Consider the following 21988-nt stretch of genomic DNA (forward strand, 5'->3'; position numbering starts at 1 on the left):
TTTAAAATATTACGATTTAAATTTTTTTAATTTTAAAATTTTTTATAAAAAAATTCAAACTCTATTTTATACAAATATTTTTTAAATATTTTAATTTTTTTGTTATGTATTTGGTTATGATTTGAGTGTAGAGTTGTGAAAGTAGTATGGAGTTTCGAATTATGTGTTTGGTTATGAGTTTTAAAAATAATTTCTTAAAATACACAAGACAATAAAATAAAACCTCACTTTTTATTATTTTACAGAAAATGAAAACAAATTGAAATTAAAAATAGAATAAAAATAAAAACCACATGAAAAACTATTTGTAAAAAAAAAAAAAAAAAAAACTTAGCCTGGGTTGGTGACGTCACTGTCAGGACAGCCGCCCAAATAAAAACAAAATTTAATACCAGGGACAGTTTAGTAATATTACATGTAGACATCTCACCAAAAAGCCAAAAAGTCAAAAAAGCCAAAAAGCCCTTCCCAAACCAGACTTTTTAGCCCAGGCTAAAATAGTCAAAAAAGTCAAAAAATCAAAAAGCCAACCCACTTTCCAAACGAAGGCTAAGATGGATATGACCAATGATGAACGGCGGATAGAGCTACTCAACTCTCAAGCTCACATATGGAACCACATATTCAACTTCATAAACTCTATGTCACTAAAATGTGCAATTCAACTAGGCATACCAGACATAATCTACAAACATGGCCGAGCCATGCCTCTCTCGGAGCTCGTTGCAGCTCTTCCAATCAATCATTCCAAAGCCCAGTGTGTCTACTGTTAAAATTGATGTGTTATTGATTGATGTATGTTATGTTTACAATGGGTCCTATATATAGAAGATTAGAGGAGGTAGGTATGTAGTAGGTGGAGTAGTAGGTGGAGTAGGTGAAGTGGGTGGAGTAGGTGTAGTGGTAGGTTTTGGTAGGTTTTAACAGCCCCCCGCAAACTCAAGGGGGATAGGAACTAACCAACTTGAGTTTGGAGAGAGTAACAAAACAAGAAAATAGACTAATACATAAAATAAAAGAGGATAGGAGACACTGTATGGTCGTGTCAGACCGTTGGTGAAGACACTGGATGGTTGTGTCATAACGTTGTAGAGGACACTGGATGGTTGTGTCATAACGTTGTAGAGGACACTGGATGGGTGTATCATAACGTTGTAGAGGACACTGGATGGTTGTGGCAGACCGTTGTAGCAGATAAAGTCTGGACAGTTGACGAGATCACATCGGACCGATGGAGAAGCTAACCGGAATCAATGTCGGGACAGTTTATGGGGTCATGTCGGACCGTTGGAAAATACACTGTAGGATGGTGTATATAGGCTGCCCAAATATATATATACATGGATATATATATCGAGCCCTCAAAAGTCGCGCCCTCAAAAGGCGTCGAGCGGAGCCATCAAAAGTCGTGCCCGACAGAAAGCATCGAGCCATCAAAAGGTGAGCCGGAGACGCGGCGAGGCACGTGAGCGACAGAGCGGCGTGTCGGCCGCGTCGTCAGTGTCGATATAAACCAATGCGGAGGCTGTGGAAACCAAACCAGGCATTGTCATTCTGAAACACTCTGTAAATACTCTGGATCCAACCCTTCGCTGAAAAAACTCTGCGTTTTCGGAGAGAGAAACTTTGTAACACTCTGTAGCCCAGAAATGGCCTCTTCTTCCCGTGGTCTGCTCACTCTCTTTCCAGACCTCAACGAGTCAACAAGAGAGATAACTGGTGCGGTGGCCCGTGAACCTCAACCAAACACCTCTGGTTTTGCTCCGTTGAACTTTCCGATGCGGTCTGTGGAGCAAAAAATGATAGTGCAAACGGATATTGAGGCCAATCAGTATACATTGAAGTCATGTGTGGAGACTATGACTGCGGTCACAAACTTGTCGCACCGGCTTCAGAGTAGGACAAATGAGGTGTAGCAGTTAAACGCCCAACTGGCTTTGCTCCAGCGCATGTATAAGGATGCGCGAGCAGAGATAAGTGTGCTAAAGGCGGAAAATAAGGAGCTGAAGCGGAAGGCCACCGTGATGTTCCGATTTGGAGGTCCGCCATATGCTGCAGTGGAGGAGCAGGGGGGAGTGAATGTGCTTGGTGGATTAGGAAGCACAGAGGCAGCACCGTCAAGGACCGCCCAGGACGAAGGCAAAAAGAAGAGACCGGCGGCAGAGTAGGTCGGTGGGTGGCCGTTTGCAGAAAAGAAAACAAATCTGTTGTTGTTGTGATGGTGATCTTGTGTTTTTTTTTTTTTTTTTTTTTTTGGGTTGTGGTGTAAAATGTGGATCGGGGTGAATCTCTGAGATGAATAAAATATGGTTTGTTGTGCAAATTTGTAAATGGTTTTGGGTTGTTTGTTTTTTTTGTTTGTTTTTTTTGTTTTTTTATTATTAATAATAATAATATATTAATGGGGAAAGCATGTGCGCTCTGGGTTGGAAAGTGAAAAAAATGAGAGAGAGAGAGAGAGTGGGGTACATGATGATGATGTTGGGTCTGTTTAGCTCTGTGATAGCCGTGTGTGAGAAGATGAAGTTGGTGGTGTGAAGTGTGTGTCCTGTCTCTCTCTAAACCGTGTGTGTGTTGTGTGTGGGCTCTCTCTCTTTAAACTGTGTGTGTGTGAATGGTGTGTTGGGTGTAATGCTCTCTCTGTCTCTAAACCGTGTGTGTGAATCTGGAGGGTTTTTCCTGCGGAGGTGGTGGGGATCTGGAGGGTTCCGCCGACGGACATGGCGATGGCGGGGACAGTGCCGGTGCCGGTGGCAGAGATGATGGAAGGCTCGGCGTGTTCCAGCAACCACCGGATGGTCTCGCTGTCGGACTTGTGGCGGAGTTCTTGGGTTAGTTGGAAGATCCGGGCGGCGCAGGTGGCGGGGATTCGGATTCTCCGCCCTCGGCCCTCCACCTTGGTGTGGCGGTCCTTGGGAGGCGCCGCTGCAGATGGTCTGATCTGCAACGGCAGGGGCATCGCAGCCGCCGGTAACATCCCAAATTCCGCGGGTGGCTCCTCCTTCAATGCCACTGCTGGCGGTGGCGGCGATTGACGTAGTTTCTGGGGTAGCTCCGAAGTTAGCGGTGGTGCTGAGTCCATATCACCTCCACCGTTGATTCTGTGATCACTTGTCTGTTTGTGAGTGTGTTGAGTGTCTCCAGGTGTGTGATCTGTATGGAAGGAGAGAGAGATATGGAAGACGCTGTGGAGAGTGGAAGGTATGTGTAGAAAATTCCAGCGGGCAGCAAAGGCAAAGTTACCGGCCGACTGCCCGCCGGTGACAAAGAAATACAGGCTTAAATCTTATAGCTCTGATACCATGTTAAAATTGATGTATTATTGATTGATGTATGTTATGTTTACAATGAGTCCTATATATAGAAGATTAGAGGAGGTAGGTATGTAGTAGGTGGAGTAGTAGGTGGAGTAGGTGAAGTGGGTGGAGTTGGTGTAGTGGTAGGTTTTGGTAGGTTTTAACATCTACCGCCTCATGCGCATCCTCGTGCATTCCGGCTTCTTTACTGAGGAGAAGCTCTCCAAAAATGCGAAGGAAGAACAAGACGGCTATTTGCTCACACCGGCCTCTCGGCTCCTACTGAAAGATGAGCCATTGAGCGTCACACCATTTTTGTTGGCCATGTTAGATCCAATCTTGACAAAGCCGTGGCATCGTGTGAGTGAATGGTTCCAAAATGGCGATCCCACGCTGTTTGACACAGCTCATGGGAGGACGCTTTGGGAATATGGGCGACATGAACCAAGGCTGAACCATTTCTTGAATGAAGCAATGGCTAGTGATGCCCGGTTAGTCACAAAGGTGCTTGTTAAGGACTGTAAGGGGGTGTTTGAGGGCTTGCACTCGTTGGTTGATGTTGGAGGTAGCACGGGCACAGTGGCAAAGGCCATTGCTGATGCTTTCCCAAACTTGAAGTGCACTGTGTTGGATCTCCCACATGTGGTTTCTGGCTTGCAAGGGACTGACAAGTTGAACTATGAAGGAACCAATCATAAATATCTATGTAAAAAAGTGATGCAAAATAGTCACAAAAATTCATTGAGATATAGCATTTTTCAAAATATACATTTCATTCTTTAAATTTTATTATAGAAGCACATGATTGTAGCACAACACCGTACTAGGATGGTAAGGTGATCAGCATGATCAGCACTGATGCGAACCATATAAACAAAACAAAAGGAGATGTTTATATTTGCTTAGCAATACATAATAAACCATGACAAGTTTGAATTGAATTGTTCTAAGGACAAACCTCAATGAAAGACGTCAAACCCAGAATGGGAGTGATTTTATAGTCACTGAAACCGTACTAGAAATTAGGTTCACTGAATATTTTTTATTTGTGAGAGATTTACCTTTTCTGAAATAATTTAGTGAGCAGTCATTTTGTTTATTTTGAAAGACTTTATGTTTTCAATTTTACCCTTACATTTATTTGTTGACTTCTTCTTCTTCTTTTTTTTTTATTTTGTTTTTTTATTTTTTTATCTATTAACTTTTTTTGACTATTCAAATTTATATATATATTTCAAATTTGTTTGACTGTTTTTTCAAATTTATATCTATCTATTGAATTTTTTTCCTTATCTGTTAAATTATTTTCTGTATCTGTTTAAATTCTATAGGCTTCTCTCTTTAATTTTTTCAATCTGTTGAAATTCTTGTGTTGATTTTTCTTATTTGTTGAAATTCTTATGGTAATTTTTCTTATATGCTGACACCTATCTTTATCTATTTAATTTTTTGAATGAACGAACATTAGTCATATATATATAGAGAGAGAGAGAGAGAAAAAGAGAGAGAGAGAATTAAACAGATTGTATGCAAACAAAACACAAAAATATTTTTACAGAGCACAAAAACAAACACATATATACAAATTTATTCAAATCTAATCAATAAAAACATTAGGGTAAATTACATTGACACCCCCTGAGGTTTATATTTATTACAGTTTCTTCCCTCGCGTTTTGGAAATTACATCTCCCTTCCTGAGGTTTAAAGTTTCATTACAGATTCCTCCCTCAGCAATTTAATTTTTTAAATACCAATTTTGCCCTCACTAGGTAAATTACTTTAACACCCCTCACATTTTAGAAATTACAATCACCTCCCTAAGGTTTGAAGTAGCATTACCAATTGCTCCCTCCGTTAGTATTAGTTGGAAAAAAAATTCATTGAAAAAAAAATTAATTGAAAAAAAAATTATTTGAAAAAAAAATTAATTGAAAAAAAAATTATTTGAAAAAAAATTTTGTTAGTAAATTTTTTAAATTTCTGTTTAAAACCAACGTAAACTCATTTTTTGAATTTATGTTTTTTCCTCAAATTTACAAATTGAGATAACCATTTATAAACCAAAAAAATTATCAAACAAGTTTTTATGACAGTTTTTTTAAATTTTTGTAAATATAAATTAAAAATTGAAAACGAAATGGTAACCAAACAGGTTTCAGATGGTAAAAATATCGTAAAAGTAATAAATAATTAAATAAGTTACCAATGTAAGAAATGACTTATCAAAAGATTCTTAGACTATGTATGGTTTGATTTTACACAAACATACAGGTATATCAATAAAGCGTGAAGGGAAATTCTACTTACACAACATATTTATCTCTTTACATTTTTTATTGGAGATATATATATATATATATATATTTAATTTTATCCATGTGTGAAATTATCTTTAAGGACAAAATGTAAAAATTGAGTAGATTTGATTATCTCTTTACATCCATTACATTGTTTTCTCATTTCTTCTTCTCTGTTATACATTTACTTTCAAAAAGTGAGAATCACAATGTTTTGATTATAAAAGAAATCAATGGATGAAGAATGGTAATGAATGACCAGCAAAAAAAAGTGAAATGGTGAGTTTTTTTCTTTATTTTTTATATTTTCATTTCATTTTTAAAAAGGAATATTTGGCTTTTGTTCAATATGTCAAAACTGAACAAAATTAAATAGCCCGGAATCATATTACCGAATAAAAAATACATAGCTTGTAATCCACTGCTGAATAAAAAGTACATGTCCAGTAATTCACTGCAAACATTTCCAGTTTCATTTTTTGACATTTTTGTTTTTAATTTTGTTTTTGCGTTTTTGTATTTTTTTTTTTATTTTATACTTTGAATGATTATGCTTCTATTTATTACAGTAAGACTAGTAGTGCATTGTTAATGGTTTGCTAGATTTATCTGTTTCCTAGTCATCTAGTACTTTCGAAAGTAACTAATTGGATTTATTTTTATCACTCATGTGCTAATGGATGGGAGAAAAGCACATACTATCCGTATTGATCAATTCCGTACACTTATCAGCTCTAATGTAATAACTATCGAAACTATCATTATAGATATATTGTGATAACATCTCAGTGTGTTTTTATAAATATTTGTACACTTTATGTTTTTTATGGATACTTGATGTTTTAAGGAAAGTTAATCTGTAAATGTGCGGAACAAATGGTTAGACAAATCTAATTTATTCCGCAACATGATACCAGAATAATAAAAATTGTTTGGCAATATATAACTGATCAGACCCATCATAAATTTAGAAGAAAAAAAAATAATATTTTAAGGAAAGTGAATCTGTAAATGTGTGACAATATATGGATGGGCACATATGGTTTGTTCGGTAACATAACACTAGAGTAATTCAAAAATAATAGGTGCAATGAGAAAAATCTGTAAGAATTTTAAAAGGAATTTAATTTAAGGTTAATTTTGATATAATAAAGAGTAAAATGAGAATTTTAATTATTTCTTAACAATATAATAATAAAATATGTGTAAAGAGATAAAATTATAGTGTAAATAGAATTTTTCAAACGCGAATCATATGAAGCATAATGCGACAATACAAATTGAAAAGATGACCATTTGCTACGTAAATTACATAATTAACTGTTGTTCTAGTGCTTTGCATTATTGTTGTTGGTCCACCCATTTCAATACTTAAACGTTTTTTTGGGTAATTTTACTTACACGTTTAATTGTCTTAAAAGCTGTCACGAGACACATTTTTTTGTTTTATGTGCCCATGGTGCTGCTATGCACATTATTGAAGTTGTTATATAAATTTTGCAAGAGTTGCGTTGTACATGAAGCATAATAAGGCATATCTTAATAAGATGGATATGATCAATGATGAACGGCGGATAGAAGCACACGATTGTAGCACAACACCGTACTAGGATGGTAAGGTGATCAGCATGATCAGCACTGCACAAACACATGCGATGCGAACCGTATAAACATAACAAAAGGAGATATTTATATTTGCTTAGCAATACATAATAAACCATGACAAGTTTGAATTGAATTGTTCTAAGGATAAACCTCAATGAAAGACGTCAAACCCAGAATGGGAGTGATTTTATAGTCACTGAAACCGTACTAGAAATTAGGTTCACTGAATATTTTTTATTTGCGAGAGATTTTTCTGAAATAATTTAGTGAGCAGTCATTTTGTTTATTTTGAAAGACTTTATGTTTTCAATTTTACCCTTACATTTATTTGTTGAGTTCTTCTTCTTTTTTTTGTTTTTTTTATCTATTAACTTTTTTTGACTATTCAAATTTATATATATATTTCAAATTTGTTTGACTATCTTTTCAAATTTATATCTATCTATTGAATTTTTTTTCTTATCTGTTAAATTATTTTCTCTATCTGTTTAAATTCTATAGGCTTCTCTCTTTAATTTTTTCAATCTGTTGAAATTCTTGTGTTGATTTTTCTTATTTGTTGAAATTCTTATGCTAATTTTTCTTTTATGCTGACACCTATTTTTATCTATTTAATTTTTTGAATGAACGAACATTAGTCATATATATATATAGAGAGAGAGAGAGAGAGAAAAAGAGAGAGAGAGAAAGAGAGAGAGAGAATTAAACAGATTGTATGCAAACAAAACAGAAAAATATTTTTACAGAGCACAAAAACAAACACATATATACAAATTTATTCAAATCTATTCAATAAAAACATTAGGGTAAATTATATTGACACCCCCTGAGGTTTATATTTATTACAGTTTCCCCCCTCGCGTTTTGGAAATTACATCTCCCTTCCTAAGGTTTAAAGTTTCATTACAGATTCCTCCCTCAGCAATTTAATTTTTTTAAATACCAATTTTGCCCTCACTAGGTAAATTACTTTAACACCCCTCACATTTTAGAAATTACAATCACCTCCCTAAGGTTTGAAGTAGCATTACCAATTGCTCCCTCCGTTAGTATTAGTTAGAAAAAAAATTCATTGAAAAAAAAATTAATTGAAAAAAAATTTATTTGAAAAAAAAATTAATTGAAAAAAAAAATTATTTGAAAAAAAATTTTGTCAGTAAAATTTTTAAATTTCTGTTTAAAACAACGTAAACTCATTTTTTGAATTTACGTTTTTTCCTCAAATTTACAAATTGAGATAACCATTTATAAACCAAAAAAATTATCAAACAAGTTTTTATGACAGTTTTTTTTTTAATTTTTGTAAATATAAATTAAAAATTGAAAACGAAATGGTAACCAAACAGGTTTCAGATGGTAAAAATGTCGTAAAATTAATAAATAATTAAATAAGTTACCAATATAATAAATGACTTATCAAAAGATTCTTAAACTATGTATGGTTTGATTTTTAGAAAAAAAATTTAAAAATTAAAAATTAATTTTGGTCAAGACATAAAAAATAAAAAATAATTTTTAGGGCGGCGAGGACGACGAGGACGATACCGACACTAGAGCCAACAACGACATCGAAGGCAGTAGCGATTCGCAGAGGCAAAGGCAGAGGCAGTGGCAAGGCGACGACGGCGATCAGCACCAGAGGCGGCCGTCTGCGTCTACGGGAAGATGAAGAGAGAGAAGAGGAGTTGTTAGGATAAACTGGCCATGTTTGGTTTAACTTTCAAAACATAATTTTTGAAAAAAAATTTCAAAATTTTGTTTGGTTAGAAATTTTTTAAAACAATTTTTAAAATTACTTTTTTTTTTTTTTTTTTTTTTCTCTCATCTCTCCTTCTCAATCACTTTTTATCTCACATACATACATTCAATTACAATAAAATATCAAATCATCCCAAACTCTTATACTTCAAAACTATTTTCAAAATAAATAACCAAACAAATAAAAAAAAATTCTAAACTCCCTCTTCAAAACTTTTTTTTTTTTTTTGAAAATTTATCTCCTAAAACCAAATCAAATACATCCACTATTTTTGCAACGGGTTAGGCTAGAGACCCCAATAATTTATTAAATTTTTTATCAAATCTCTCACATGGGTATGAAACTCACCTACGCTTGTGTAGGTCTCTTAGCTATATAAAAAATTTAATAAAAACTTTTATAAATCATTTGGGTCTATAGATTTTTTTTTTTCCGGTTGCAACCACTTATCCTCATGACAAAGTATTTTAAAGCATGAATGTTTGAAGAAAGAAAATTCGTAATTGGACTATTTAACTTAACTCTCAGTAATAAAAGCAAATAGTGTGTTGCCATGGAGCCGGTGATATAAAATGGTTACTATAAATAAAATAAAATAAAATAAAAGGATATAAAATGGTTACAAAAATCAGGTGCCCTATAGAAGTCCTTTGTTTGTTTTATTTTGCGTTTTATGTCCGTGGATCAATTGTATGACAATATATATTGCAGAAAATCAATAGAGTAATATATATTAAAATTACAACGATGTAAAATTTTTGGTACAAACAAATCAGATTGCGGTATGAAAATCTCACTCTTTTAAAGAGGTTCAACCCTTCTGCGGTTGGTAAAATTCACAAATCGGTGCAGCAGAATTTAACTTTTGAGTTGTCTGAAACACCCTTTTTTATTTTGCCCAAAAAATTAGGTTCGGCTTGATTTAAAAAAAAAAAAAATTCATAAAAAGTTAAAATAAAAGAAAATGAAGTAGAGGAAAAGAAAATATTTTCTGGCAAGTTTTTGACTAATATGAAAATTTTATAAGAAAAATATAAAAAAATTTAAAAGTTTTGTTATAGATAACTCACATATTCAATTTTTTTTGTTTTTTTTCTTTGTATTTTTTGCAAAAAATAAAAAATTAGTTACAATGTTAATATAAGTTGTATAAGAAAATTAGTTTTTTTTTATACTTTCCACTACTTTCAAGCTAAACAAACTCATAGAAATTAATTATTATTATTATTATTATTATTATTATTATTATTATTATTTTTTTTTTTTTTTTAACCTATTTCATTCTAAACAAACTGAGCCCAAATGTTTGATTTGTTGAAAGATAGAATAAGTGCATAAGAGAGCTAAGTAGCACTTCCATGTGGGACTGTGCAAAATAACGTCCAATCTGCTAAAATCTCACTGATCCACATCAATTCGCACCGCTTTAACCGCTAACCATGGTTTAAACTTTAAAATTTATAATATGCCTTCCAAACCATACCGCTCCACTATAGTTAATATATATATTTTTCAACTTCTAATGAAATATCAAAGTAAAAATGAGTGTGAGAGAAATTTAAGATATGAAATATATTATGTAAAATTATTTTGAGTTATATATATATATATATATATATGTAATATTATATAAATTAGTATTATATATTATGTAAATTTATGATAATTAGTTAAAATATTCTTAAATCTGCCAATTCGTCAAAAATTATCCAAACCATAATTTGTTAATCTATTGATCTGTCAATCCATTATTTAATTTATAATTTTACTTTTAAATTATCCAAATTGTATCCCACACACACCCCTACTTCTATGTATATTGTTAATATGCCAGTACTTGTGTATATAGATGAGACAATGAGTTCAATATGCCAGAACTCGAGTATATAGATGAGACTATGAGTTCAATTCGTTAATGGTAAAAAGAAGATCCAATAAATTACTCTTTCAACATAGCTCCTACTTTTTGACATTTACATCCCTTCATTAAATTGTTTTACTGTACAATTTTAGCTCAAGATTTTTTCCACCAAAACTTTATCTTGTTTTTTCCAACTTGAAGACATGTTTTCTTCCTTGCATTTATTATTTGTCTATTATGCTTTCAATTTGGCTGCTAACGTCCATTGTTCACCACCACGTTCCCCCTACAATTTTTTTTTTTTACTACATATTTATCAAATCAAATTAAGTTTAAATTTCATCAAATAAAATCTGTTGTATAAATCATTTTTTTTCTACATGATTCTACATATTTTAAAGCATTAAATGTATAATATATATAGTTTAAATATTGATATTTTTAATATTAAAATATTATAACAACCAGCATTTTTCACCTATTTTAATATATATTATTGTGCTTTGCATTGAACTATGATAGCTCAAGAAAAATAAAGACTTATTGCTCACACATATAATAATTCAGGTATTGCCGGGAATTTTAATAGCTACCAATCTACTACCAATTTCATGAAAAAGGAATAGAACATGAACAACCTGAGTAATCACAACTATAATCAAACACTAACATGGTAGACAATAATATATGTAAAATAAATTAACCAAAAAGTATAATAACATATAAAGAAAAAGAAGCAACCCCATATTTCAAAGAGAGAGAGAAAAAAAAAAAGGGAGAAGTCATAGTTGACCAAAGTTGATGAAACAAAAGTCCAAAACGGTATAACGTAGCCCTCGTGGAGGTTTACAACATTCAAATGGATGGTCGGTTCTCACTCTAGGTAGTGTTGGAGATAATAGTTTTTCGGTAATTTGAATTAAAATTAAAGTGGGACTCAATCGCTGGTTGAGATAGGTTTGAGTGGTTTTGTATTATCTCAAGTGACAAGATTCCAATACAAAAATAAAAAGTAAAAACTATTGAGTTGTGAATGAGAATTGTCTCATAAAGTAAGCATCAATAAAGTTGGGCTTAGATGAATTTCTCGGACTATTTAGTTTATCAACAGAGAATGAGGAGTCTTTGCAGCAAATTAGTGCAAAGAAGAGTATCTCAGGTGGGTGGCAGCTTCAATTTAGAAGGAATCTATTAGCTTGGGAAGAGAAAGAGGTGCAGAGGCTGTTAGGAATGTTGGATTTATCCCCTCCTCTCAGATTTGGTATTGAGGATTCTTGCTCCTGGTCGACAGAGAGTTCAGGGCAATTCACAGTAGCATCTGTGTGGAGGTGAAGGGTTGCAGCTAGGGGTCTTAGTTTGGTAGTCCCAGCAGGGGTGTAGGTAAGCTTAGCTTCTCCAAAAATGCAGTTTTTTTGTTGGTTGGCTTGGTGTGGCAGGGTTAAAACCTCTTCATTCATACAAAGAATTGAGGCTCTTGACATGAATGCTAATAATCTGTGTGTTTTCTGTCACTCTGAGGTGGAATCTATTGATCATGTACTTATGTTTTGTCCTCTAGTGTGGCAGTGTTGGTCTAACATGGTTAATTGATGGGATTAGGCATGGGCAATACCAAGATCAGTAGCAGATCTGTTGCAATGGTGTGCTGGAGGCAAGTTATGGCAGATAGTCCCTTCTGTTGTTTTATGGTCTGTCTAGAAGTTGAGGAATGAATGCTTGTTTAAGGGTGCTCATCCTAATATTCAAGAACTGTGTGAAAAAATTAAGGTGCTTATAGCCTTGTGGATTAAATGGCATTTGGAGCTGGATTATTCAGTTCATGACATTGTGTCCAATCTTCACCAGATCAGGCTGGCTCTTTGAGGCCCCAGATGTGCAGCGTTTGTTTCAGTTAGTGTGTCCTTGGTCTGTGGCTTTTGCCTTTTGTTGGTACCTTACCAACTTTTGTGGCTTCTGTTAGCATTTGCTATGGCTCTCTCTTGGTGTCCAATTTGATGGGATCAAGTAGTAGTCCTATGATGCTTGCTCTTTCCTTTCCCCTTTATTGATGTACCCTCATACTTTGTATGCTCCATTACATAAATAAAGTATTTTGCTGATCAAAAAAATAAAGTTGGGCTTAGATTTGGATTTAATCTTGGTTTGGACTAGGCTTGTGCTTGTGCATGTGATGGGTTTGGTCTTAGACTTATAATCTTGAGTTTGGGCTAAGCTATGTTGTGTTGGACTTAGCTTGTGCATGTGTTTGAGAATTGGGTTTCGATCAGGTTGTGACCCAACATTATTATCCATTCTGTGACCCATGTAGTTAGTTTATTCAAATATCATTATATACATATTTATTTGTATATATTAAGCACGTGAAAAATGTAAATTTTTGTAACTCTCATCTTTTGATGATGGAGTAAATGACCATATTAGTGGCCATAAGTTTTTAACCTTTGTAACTCTAGCTCTAATGGCTAGAGTTGATGGCCTTGGTTAATGGTATTTGATGGTCCTACTAATGTATAATCTGCATGGCTAGGGATTCCCTTACTTGTATAAATAGGGGTATTTTTTCTCCAACTTGGTAGAATAATTTTTGGAGAGATTTTTTTTATGGAAAATGAGGTGGTGTTTCACTACAAAAAATTAGGTTTTAGAGACCAAAATTTATGGACCAAATTATTTTTTAGGGATCAAATATTTTTGTTCCAAAAAATGTCGTCATTATATTTTTAACAAAGAAAATTGGATATTAGTGATGAATTATTATCATTTTGGGACCAAATTTTTTGTCTCAAAAAATAAACTATTTTGAGACTAAATAGTTTCATCCTTAAAAGTCTATTTATTAGTGACATTTTCAAAATTTTGTCGCTAAAAGCCTTGTTTTTGACTTTTCGGAATGACCTTTTAGCAACTATCCTCACGAAGATAAAAATTGATCCCTAAATGTCTTTTGCAACAAAATTTTCACTTTTACAGACCAAAAAATTTGGTCTCTAAAATTCTTATATGGTGTTGTGTTTTGATAATAAAGGTGCAGATGATTTTTATATCAAAGAATTTTTTTTCTATTTTCTTTTTGCTAGCCTCTTCTTTAGTTCTTATTAGAGAGAGAATGCTGCCATTGTGAATTCTGCCGAAGCTATTCAAAATGTGCTTTTACATTAGTTGGTTTCGACGTATCCTAGAAGATAGATGCTAGCATACCTCCAACATCCATCGGGAGGCGGTGAATTTGTTTTAAGGAAACTGTAGTATCACATAGGCTTCAGTTTGCTTCTTTTCTTATCTATTGTCATAGCGGTTCTGGTGTGAACCCGACCCATTTGATATTCTGGAACCAAGTTTTATTGCCTTACACGATTGTTCATATCTTGTCACTACAACAAAAAGCAGTTTTGGCCGCTTAACAAAATGTGTTGGCAAAAGGCACATATCGTCGACAAAAAGTTTTGTCGACCCATAAAGTTGCGTCGGCAACCTGTCGGCAAAGGTGTGTGGGGAAAAACTTTTGCCAACGAAATATGATTATGCCAATAAAAGTGATGTCTTTAGCAACAACTATCTTCGTCAGCAAAAGCCCTCATCAATCATTGTCATTTTAGCTTGCGTCGGCAAAAATGGCTCAAATAAGATGATTATGTGGCACTTTTGCCAACCCAAATTACATCAGGAAAAAAAGAGACTTTTGGTGATGCAATATCTATCGGCGAAAGTAGACTTTCAGTGACAAATAGTTGTGTTGGTAAAATATCTAATTGTTTTCAAAATAATAATAATTTGGTATTTGGGATGGCCAAAACTACCATTATAAATAACAAATTACTTTTCAATAATAAATTATTTATTGCTTACATATCAATTCGACAGTTCACATACATCAATTTTTTAACATCCAAATATATATTTCTATTTATACCTACACATGTTCTTACAATTCAAAATTTAATTTTATACAAAACAATACTTAAAAGTGAAACTAAGTTAAAAAAAAAAAAAAAAACAACAACAACAAAAACAAAATTAAGTCAATCCTAATTTGAACAATATCCTAGAGATGGAGATGCTGTTGCAATTGTTGCATAACCAATGATGATCTACAATTCTAAGATTAATGCAATTGAATAAGCCTTCTACTCATATCCACTTAGCACTCGAGCAAGATCATAATATCCATCTTGAACAACCTATATTTAAGAAGGCAAAAGAAAAGCAAGTTATTATTATTAATATTATAAATAAAGAAAATTTAAACTTATGTTATGAGTTTAACTAGGATGATATTAATCCTGTCCACACTTGGTAATTTACCAATTTACTTTATGTCTGTATTTAAGATTCCTTATATGTGGCTAATGAATTGGAGAAATTTCAGTGTAGCTTCTTACATATGAGAGACAATAAGGATTAAAGAAAGCTTAGGTTGATTAAATGGGACAATGTGACTAGATCAAGAGATTTTAGTGAGATGGGTATTGGATCACTTACAAATTATAAATTATGTTTGCGCTATAAAGAAAAGTTCTATCGATTAATTTAAAAGTAATCAATTCAGTTCTATCGATTTTCTTAATAAGAAAATGATTCATTCTCACAAAAATCTCTCACAAAAGTATCTCTTTATAAATTTTGATAGGTAAAAATTTAACATTACCGTTTTTTTTTTTCCCACTCTTAATCTCTCCAAATTCAAAGTGTGGGTTATGATAAAAATGAGTTTCTCTCAATTTCTACTCATTTCTCTTCTTTTTACTTATTCAAACAATTAATATAAACAAAAAAAATTCTTTTTTCTTCCCAAATCATCCAAATCAAAATGAGCTATTAAACTTGAACCCTGTGCTACAAATCTAGAGAATAGCAGTTGAATTTTGTTCTTTTTTCCCCCCAAAATCAGGATGCATTTTCTCATTAAATTTATTAATTAAGCATTGAACGCTAAAATCTAAAAACAACTGAAGTTGTAATAAAATATGTAAAAACAACCACTTCACTCAACCATCATATAATTTTTAACAAAAAAATATATATTTTTCCTAATTCAATCAACAACTCCACAAAAACAAGCCACAACACCAATCCCCCAAAACCAATACAGAGAGACCTGCTGGAGATGTTCGATCGACACAGAGTGAGGGACTTTTTGTTACAGTTTTTGGGAGGTGATTATAACTTATTTGATATTGGTAATATCGGAGTCGGGTTCGGCCGGCGGGGAAAGTTGCAAGGTTTGAAACTTTGCAAGGATTAATTGAAGGGTGTTATGAATTTGATCGAAATTTGACTCATGACGGGCCAAAATTTCGCTTACTTCATTGCGGAATTCGGTGTTGGTTTTGCCATGGGTATCCATGGAACGCGACTCTGATACCACTGATAAGGAATTTGTGAGAAAACAGTTAGAGAGAGAGCAAGAAGCAGAAGAACAGAGGCTTGAGAGAGGAATGAAGCTGGGAATTAAACTTACTATCTTTATTCAATAGTTTCCAGGCTATTTATAAGCTAAGTCAGAACACTAACTACAAAAGATAATGCAAAAAGATGTGGTTGATCATGGAAAAAGTGGTTATAATCATTTGCTGAAAATAATGAAAACAAACTATTATTAAGCCTATTTCTAAGGCAGTATATTCTCTAAGCCCACTTTCACGTATGCATGAGATCATGGGTGTGAGCATGGTATAATGGGTGATGTTTGTGGATAATGGGTGTGCAGTATCACATAGTTTTATTTGTTTTATTTGTTTCTTTTTTTTAAATTTTTTTTATTTATTTTTTTTCTTTTTTACATGTTGGGCATTTTTTTATTTTTTTTAACGTTAATGTTTAATGTTTTTGTATTTTATATTTGTTTTATATAAAAATAATTATGAATCTCTTCATTGTGAATCATTTTCATTCTACATCTGAAAATAAACGGGGCCTGAGTCTCTACAAACTGTTAGATTTACAAAATTTTTTTTGCTCTAAGATGGCTTGAGGTCCATAATTCTTTTTATTTATACTTTGAAGAATTCATGTCCCCTTACATATAACTGAAGGCCCTTTATATGGCATTTCCAGACTTTAATTTCAAATTTCAAACTACTCTAAAACAGTACAATAGTTGATATACTGCTCCAAACTTAAAATACTGACTTCAAATATATTTTAACAATGCACTAATTAAAAATAAAGGTGGAACTATATCCCATCAATCTACAACATTGATAATATTTCATTCCCCTGTATCATTCATGGCATGACTAAGATAAAAAACACCCTCATATTCTTCCCATCAACCCATAGCTTTTTTGCACAATAATAAATTTGACAGCAACATTTTAACAATAAAAAAATATATTTGACAGCAACGCTTTGATTTTAAGAGTTGTCCTTACCCATCATGGTGCTGCTTTATATCTTCTGCATCCCTACATTAAATATTTATTTTTAGTGTATTCTTTTCAGCTTTAGATTTTCTTTTCCACCGAATCTTTATTTGTCTTTCTAACTTGAAATGTTTTTTTTATTATTATTATTATTATTATTATTTTTATTGTTACACTTATCACATTTTTATATCATCTTTAATATATTATCTTTTATGTCAACATATTATTAAAAATAAACGTGAGTGATGAGACCTATTACATCAATAGTATGTTAACTCATGATGTGCGGCTTGGGATTTGCGATGTGTAGCACAGTGTTGTGAGCTCATGAGAGCGTGTCCCAAATTTATTTTAATAATCTGAATTGTTCATAATATAGAGTTCGTTGAGTAGATCATCCATAAAAAAAATTAAATTAATTAGATATTTATAACCCATAACAAGATCACGTTTATGTTTAGAAAAAATAAACTATTAGTGCATGATTTTGATTGTTTTTTAAGGCTATTATTCGGCTTGATCATAGAATTATATTTGTCTGATTAATTTTATTTTTTATATGAAAAATATATTTAATGAACCTTATAATATGAACAACTTAGATCATCAAAATATAATCCGAACAAATCTCATGAGGTGTGACAACACAGATGCTGTGATAATACTGGTGCTGACACAACACTCCCTCCAAATTTTATGAGATGATATCTTAAAAATAATATATAAAATGATAAATGTAGCATTATTGATATTTTTTGAAGCGTCATCATCTCCGCAACAAACAGCGGCTTCAATTATGAGATATGTATCCTACAATTAATATTAAAATATCAAATATCCAACCATGCTTAAAATGCGTAATTTCTGGTGAAGTACAACTGTGGCCGAAATTTCAATAGAAATTAATGTAGGTTTACTATGATTGTAATAATATTTAAATATGACATGGATAGGCCTATAAAGGTTACAGTCTACTATGAACAACTCAAACCCACCACTTAGGGCCCAATACATAATTCAACTGATAAGGCCCAGTACCATCTAGAAGTCAACATAGCATGAAGGACCAATGATATTCAGACACCTGGCAGGTAAAGGGCAAGCCACATCAACAGACAAAGATCTGCAAAGTTATAGCCACTGCACATCGCCATTAATATAGCCCTTCACTGCATTTATTACGACAACACCTCTCCGTCGGGACAGCACGCCCTCACCCTGAACAAGGTAAGCCACAGCATAAACTTTTGGCCAAAGTGGACAGGTTGGAAGAGACAACGAAATGATTACCAGAATATAAGCAAATATTGAAGAGAAGAAGAAGGTTAAGCTTTTTTATCTCTAATTCATCTCCACACTCTACTTCTCTCTCTAACTTGCTTGTCGGAGGGTTCGCTGGGGGACTCCCGTTCCCCGTTGAACTCGTGTGCAGGTTCTCTGGTGGGTTTGATCATTCAGATACCGGTTCGAGAAGTGTGGATCAGTCCGACCCGCTCTGCTTGGAACTCGTTACATTACAACTGTATCATCAGTTGGCGCCGTCTGTGGGAAACGCCTTGCTCCGCGCGCCAGTTGTGCTCATTGCCGCCGGTGACCCTGTCCCAATAACCCTTTCTTAGTATCCATCAAAGTGTATGGTCACGACTAGATCCATGGCTTCTCACTATAACGCTCCGGACCACCAAGCCGACCTCCCCAATCTAAACAACCCATCGCAATATTTCATCGAGCTTACCAACAGCATTAACCGCATGGCCAAACAAAACCAAGCCCTGATAAATGCCCTACTCCAAAAGAACCTTCTTATACCCCCCTCCACCACCTCCCAATATTAGGCCCAACCAAGAACGAGCCCCGAGCCATACCATCCCGCAGCCCTATCCACCCAACTTGAAAGGTTTGCAACCTCCTCCTCGTCATATGAATCCACCACCCCGGTCCCCGCATCCACCGCTCCTGGTACCAGCCCCTGAAGGGGAGGCCAGTAGCGTCCAACCCCCACTGCCTTCCGATGGTGATAACATCCTTCTCTGGGATGCAGAACTCCGAGCCATGAAGCTCCAACTCCAAAGGGTCGTGTAGAACATCCAGCATAAACCCTCTACCACAGCAAACTCACTATTTGTCGCCTCCATCCGGGACAAGCCTCTACCCCCCAAGTTTAAAATGCCCACCATCGACTCTTTTGACCGCACGACGGACCCAGTCGACCATCTGGAGACCTACAGAACCCTCATGATCCTCTATGCATTCCCTGACGAGATCATGTATCGAGCTTTCCCCGTGACACTAAAGGGATCAGCTCGGTTGTGGTTTAGCCAGTTACCAGCAGACTCCGTCTCCACTTTCCAACATCTTAGTGACTCCTTCCTCAGCCATTTTACTGGAGCCCAGCGCTAACGTCGTCCGGTGACCTAACTCCTCAACATCCGTCAAACCGAGGGGGAGTCCCTGCGTAGTTTTGTTACCCGCTTCAACACCGAAGCCTTGCAGGTGGCGAAAAATGATGATAAGGTCATCCTTACGACTTTCATGGTCGGACTACGGTCGTCTGATTTCCTCTTCTCCCTCTCTAAAACCCCCCCACTTCTATGGCAGCCCTACTCTCTAAAGCCCAAAAATACATGAACGCAAAAGATTCCCTAACCGCTCGCCAAGACCCTACAACAAAAAACCTGACCTCCCGAGAAAAGAGAAAGGACCTAGAAGCCAAAAATACCCAGTACGATAACCAAACACCGCATTATACAGACCGACCCCCTTGAGCCGACCGGTCGGCACCAGCCCGACCGCCCAGTCAGTTTGAGTGGTACACACCTCTCAACTCCCCCATGGAGCAAGTCCTCAATCAGATCCAACGGGATTACCTCCTCAAATGGCCGCACCCATTACGAACCCCCTTCGGTCGGAAAGACCAGTCCAAATATTGCCGTTTCCACCAAGACCACGGCCATAACACCGATGAGTGTGTCAACCTCAAAGATCAGGTCGAGACCTTCATACGTCAGGGACGTCTTAGTCGGTTCACGGACACCCACCCTCAGCAGAGGCAAAGGAATGAGCCCCCCAGAAACAACCGCCGGTGCACCCCCCTCCGACAGCCAACCCAACCTAACCCAGGCCATGATCGCCCTCCACAGCAGCCTCGACTGCAAGGTAATCCCCCCCCACCTGTTGGAGAAATCAGAGTTATTTCGAGCGGCCTTGCTTTTGGGGGACCATTTCGCTCGGCTCAGAAAGCAGAGCTCAGAAAGATAAGGCAGGGTTTAGACAAAGCTGTTGCCACGGTGGACTGACCCTCCAAACGGCCCAGGCAGGGGAACGAGCCTATCACCTTCACGGACGCCGACTGCGCAGGCATCCGCTACCCTCATTATGACCTCTCGTCATTTATGCCCTCCTCTCCAACTACAAGGTCAGACGAGTTCTCATCGACAACGGTAGTTCTTCCGACATCATTTTCCTCAACTGCTTTTGCCAGCTCAAGATTGGAGAGGAAAGTCTGTCTCCTCTCCAGACCTCTTTGGTCAGTTTTACTGGTGACCGAGTGACCTCCATCAGCTCCATCGATCTTCCTATCATACTCGGCGAGTACCCGCGGCAGACCACAAAGTTGCTCACCTTTCTTGTTGTCGTCTGCCTCTCCGCCTACAACGTCATCCTTGGCCGCACCGCCCTAAACACTTTCCAAGTTATCACATCAACTTACCACCTTGCCATTAAATTCCCCACCGATCTGGGGGTTGGGACAGTGAGAGGAGAGCAGACAGTTGCCAAGGAGTGTTATGTCGCCTCACTCAAAGAAGTCAAGCTGAAGGAGGCAATGATCATTGAGGGGCTTGACGTCTGAGATGAGGACGAGCTGGTCAGAGGGGAGCCTATGGAGGAGCTCGTTGAGGTTCTCATTGACCCCGCCAACCTGACCAAAACTGCCAAAATTGGCAGCCAACTATCCCCCCAAGCAAAGGCAGACCTTACTGCCCTCCTGATCGAGCACAATGATGTATCTGCCTAGACCCACTCGGACATGCCGGGTATTGACCCCTCATTCATAACGCACCACCTCAGCATTGAACCCCATTTCCGACCTTACCGCCAGAAGCAGCGCATCTTTTATTCGGAGCGCAACACTCTCATTGCCGCAGAGGTCGACAAGCTCCTTGAGGCACAATTCATCAAAAACGTGGACTACCCTAGATGGTTGTCAAACGTTGTCCTGGTCCGTAAGAACAATGGTAAATGGCGACTCTGTGTCGACTACTCCGACCTCAACCGAGCTTGCCCCAAAGACAGCTATCTTCTCCCCCGCATAGATCTGCTGGTTGACGCCATGTCCGGTCATCAAATGCTCAGCTTCATGGATGCCTTCTCTGGGTACAACCAAATTCTGATGCACTCATCTGATCATGAACACACCTCCTTCATTACAGACCGAGGTACTTACCATTACCGTATGATGCCATTTGGGCTGAAAAATGCCGGGGCCACCTACCAACGGTTGGTCAATGCTGTTTTTCATCATCAAATAGGTCGGAATATGGAAGTATATGTTGACGACATGCTAGTCAAGAGCAAACTCTCCGCTGATCACCTGGCCAACCTGCGAGAGACCTTCGCCACCTTATGAAAGTACCAAATGAAGCTCAACCCGAAAAAGTGAGCTTTCGGCGTAGGATTTGGGAAGTTTTTGGGTTTCATGGTCAATCAGCGGGGCATTGAAGCCAACCCTGAAAAGATCAAGGCCTTGATTGAAATGCAGTCACCCAGAATAGTTAAGGAGGTTCAAAGACTCACTGGCCGAG

At 35.9% G+C, this 21988-nt stretch overlaps 1 protein-coding gene across 1 annotated transcript; it reads left to right on the plus strand.

Moving 5' to 3' along the window:
- The first annotated feature begins 554 nt into the window (after window positions 1-554).
- Window positions 555-21036, plus strand: LOC145795978 (uncharacterized). The gene is made up of 5 exons (XM_082880927.1): window positions 555-759; window positions 3460-4002; window positions 11900-12149; window positions 12258-12357; window positions 20668-21036. Exons 1-5 carry the CDS (start codon window positions 555-557, stop codon window positions 21034-21036), a joined length of 1467 nt encoding a protein of 488 aa, XP_082737053.1.
- The last annotated feature ends 952 nt before the right edge of the window (window positions 21037-21988 follow it).

Source organism: Camellia sinensis, chromosome 7 (assembly GCF_055761805.1).
Source record: "Camellia sinensis isolate YWXY chromosome 7, ASM5576180v1, whole genome shotgun sequence".
In the NCBI taxonomy this organism is placed as follows: domain Eukaryota; kingdom Viridiplantae; phylum Streptophyta; class Magnoliopsida; order Ericales; family Theaceae; genus Camellia; species Camellia sinensis.

What these genes read in the sequence shown, in the direction of transcription:
- LOC145795978 (XM_082880927.1), top strand. Translation starts at nt 555, where the DNA reads ATGGATATGACCAATGATGAACGGCGGATAGAGCTACTCAACTCTCAA. An exon ending in AACCAATCATAAATATCTAT is followed by an intron (nt 4,003 to 11,899) that starts GTAAAAAAGTGA and finishes AGTTGGGCTTAG; the next exon opens with ATGAATTTCTCGGACTATTT. An exon ending in AGGTGGAATCTATTGATCAT is followed by an intron (nt 12,358 to 20,667) that starts GTACTTATGTTT and finishes TGCTTTTGCCAG; the next exon opens with CTCAAGATTGGAGAGGAAAG.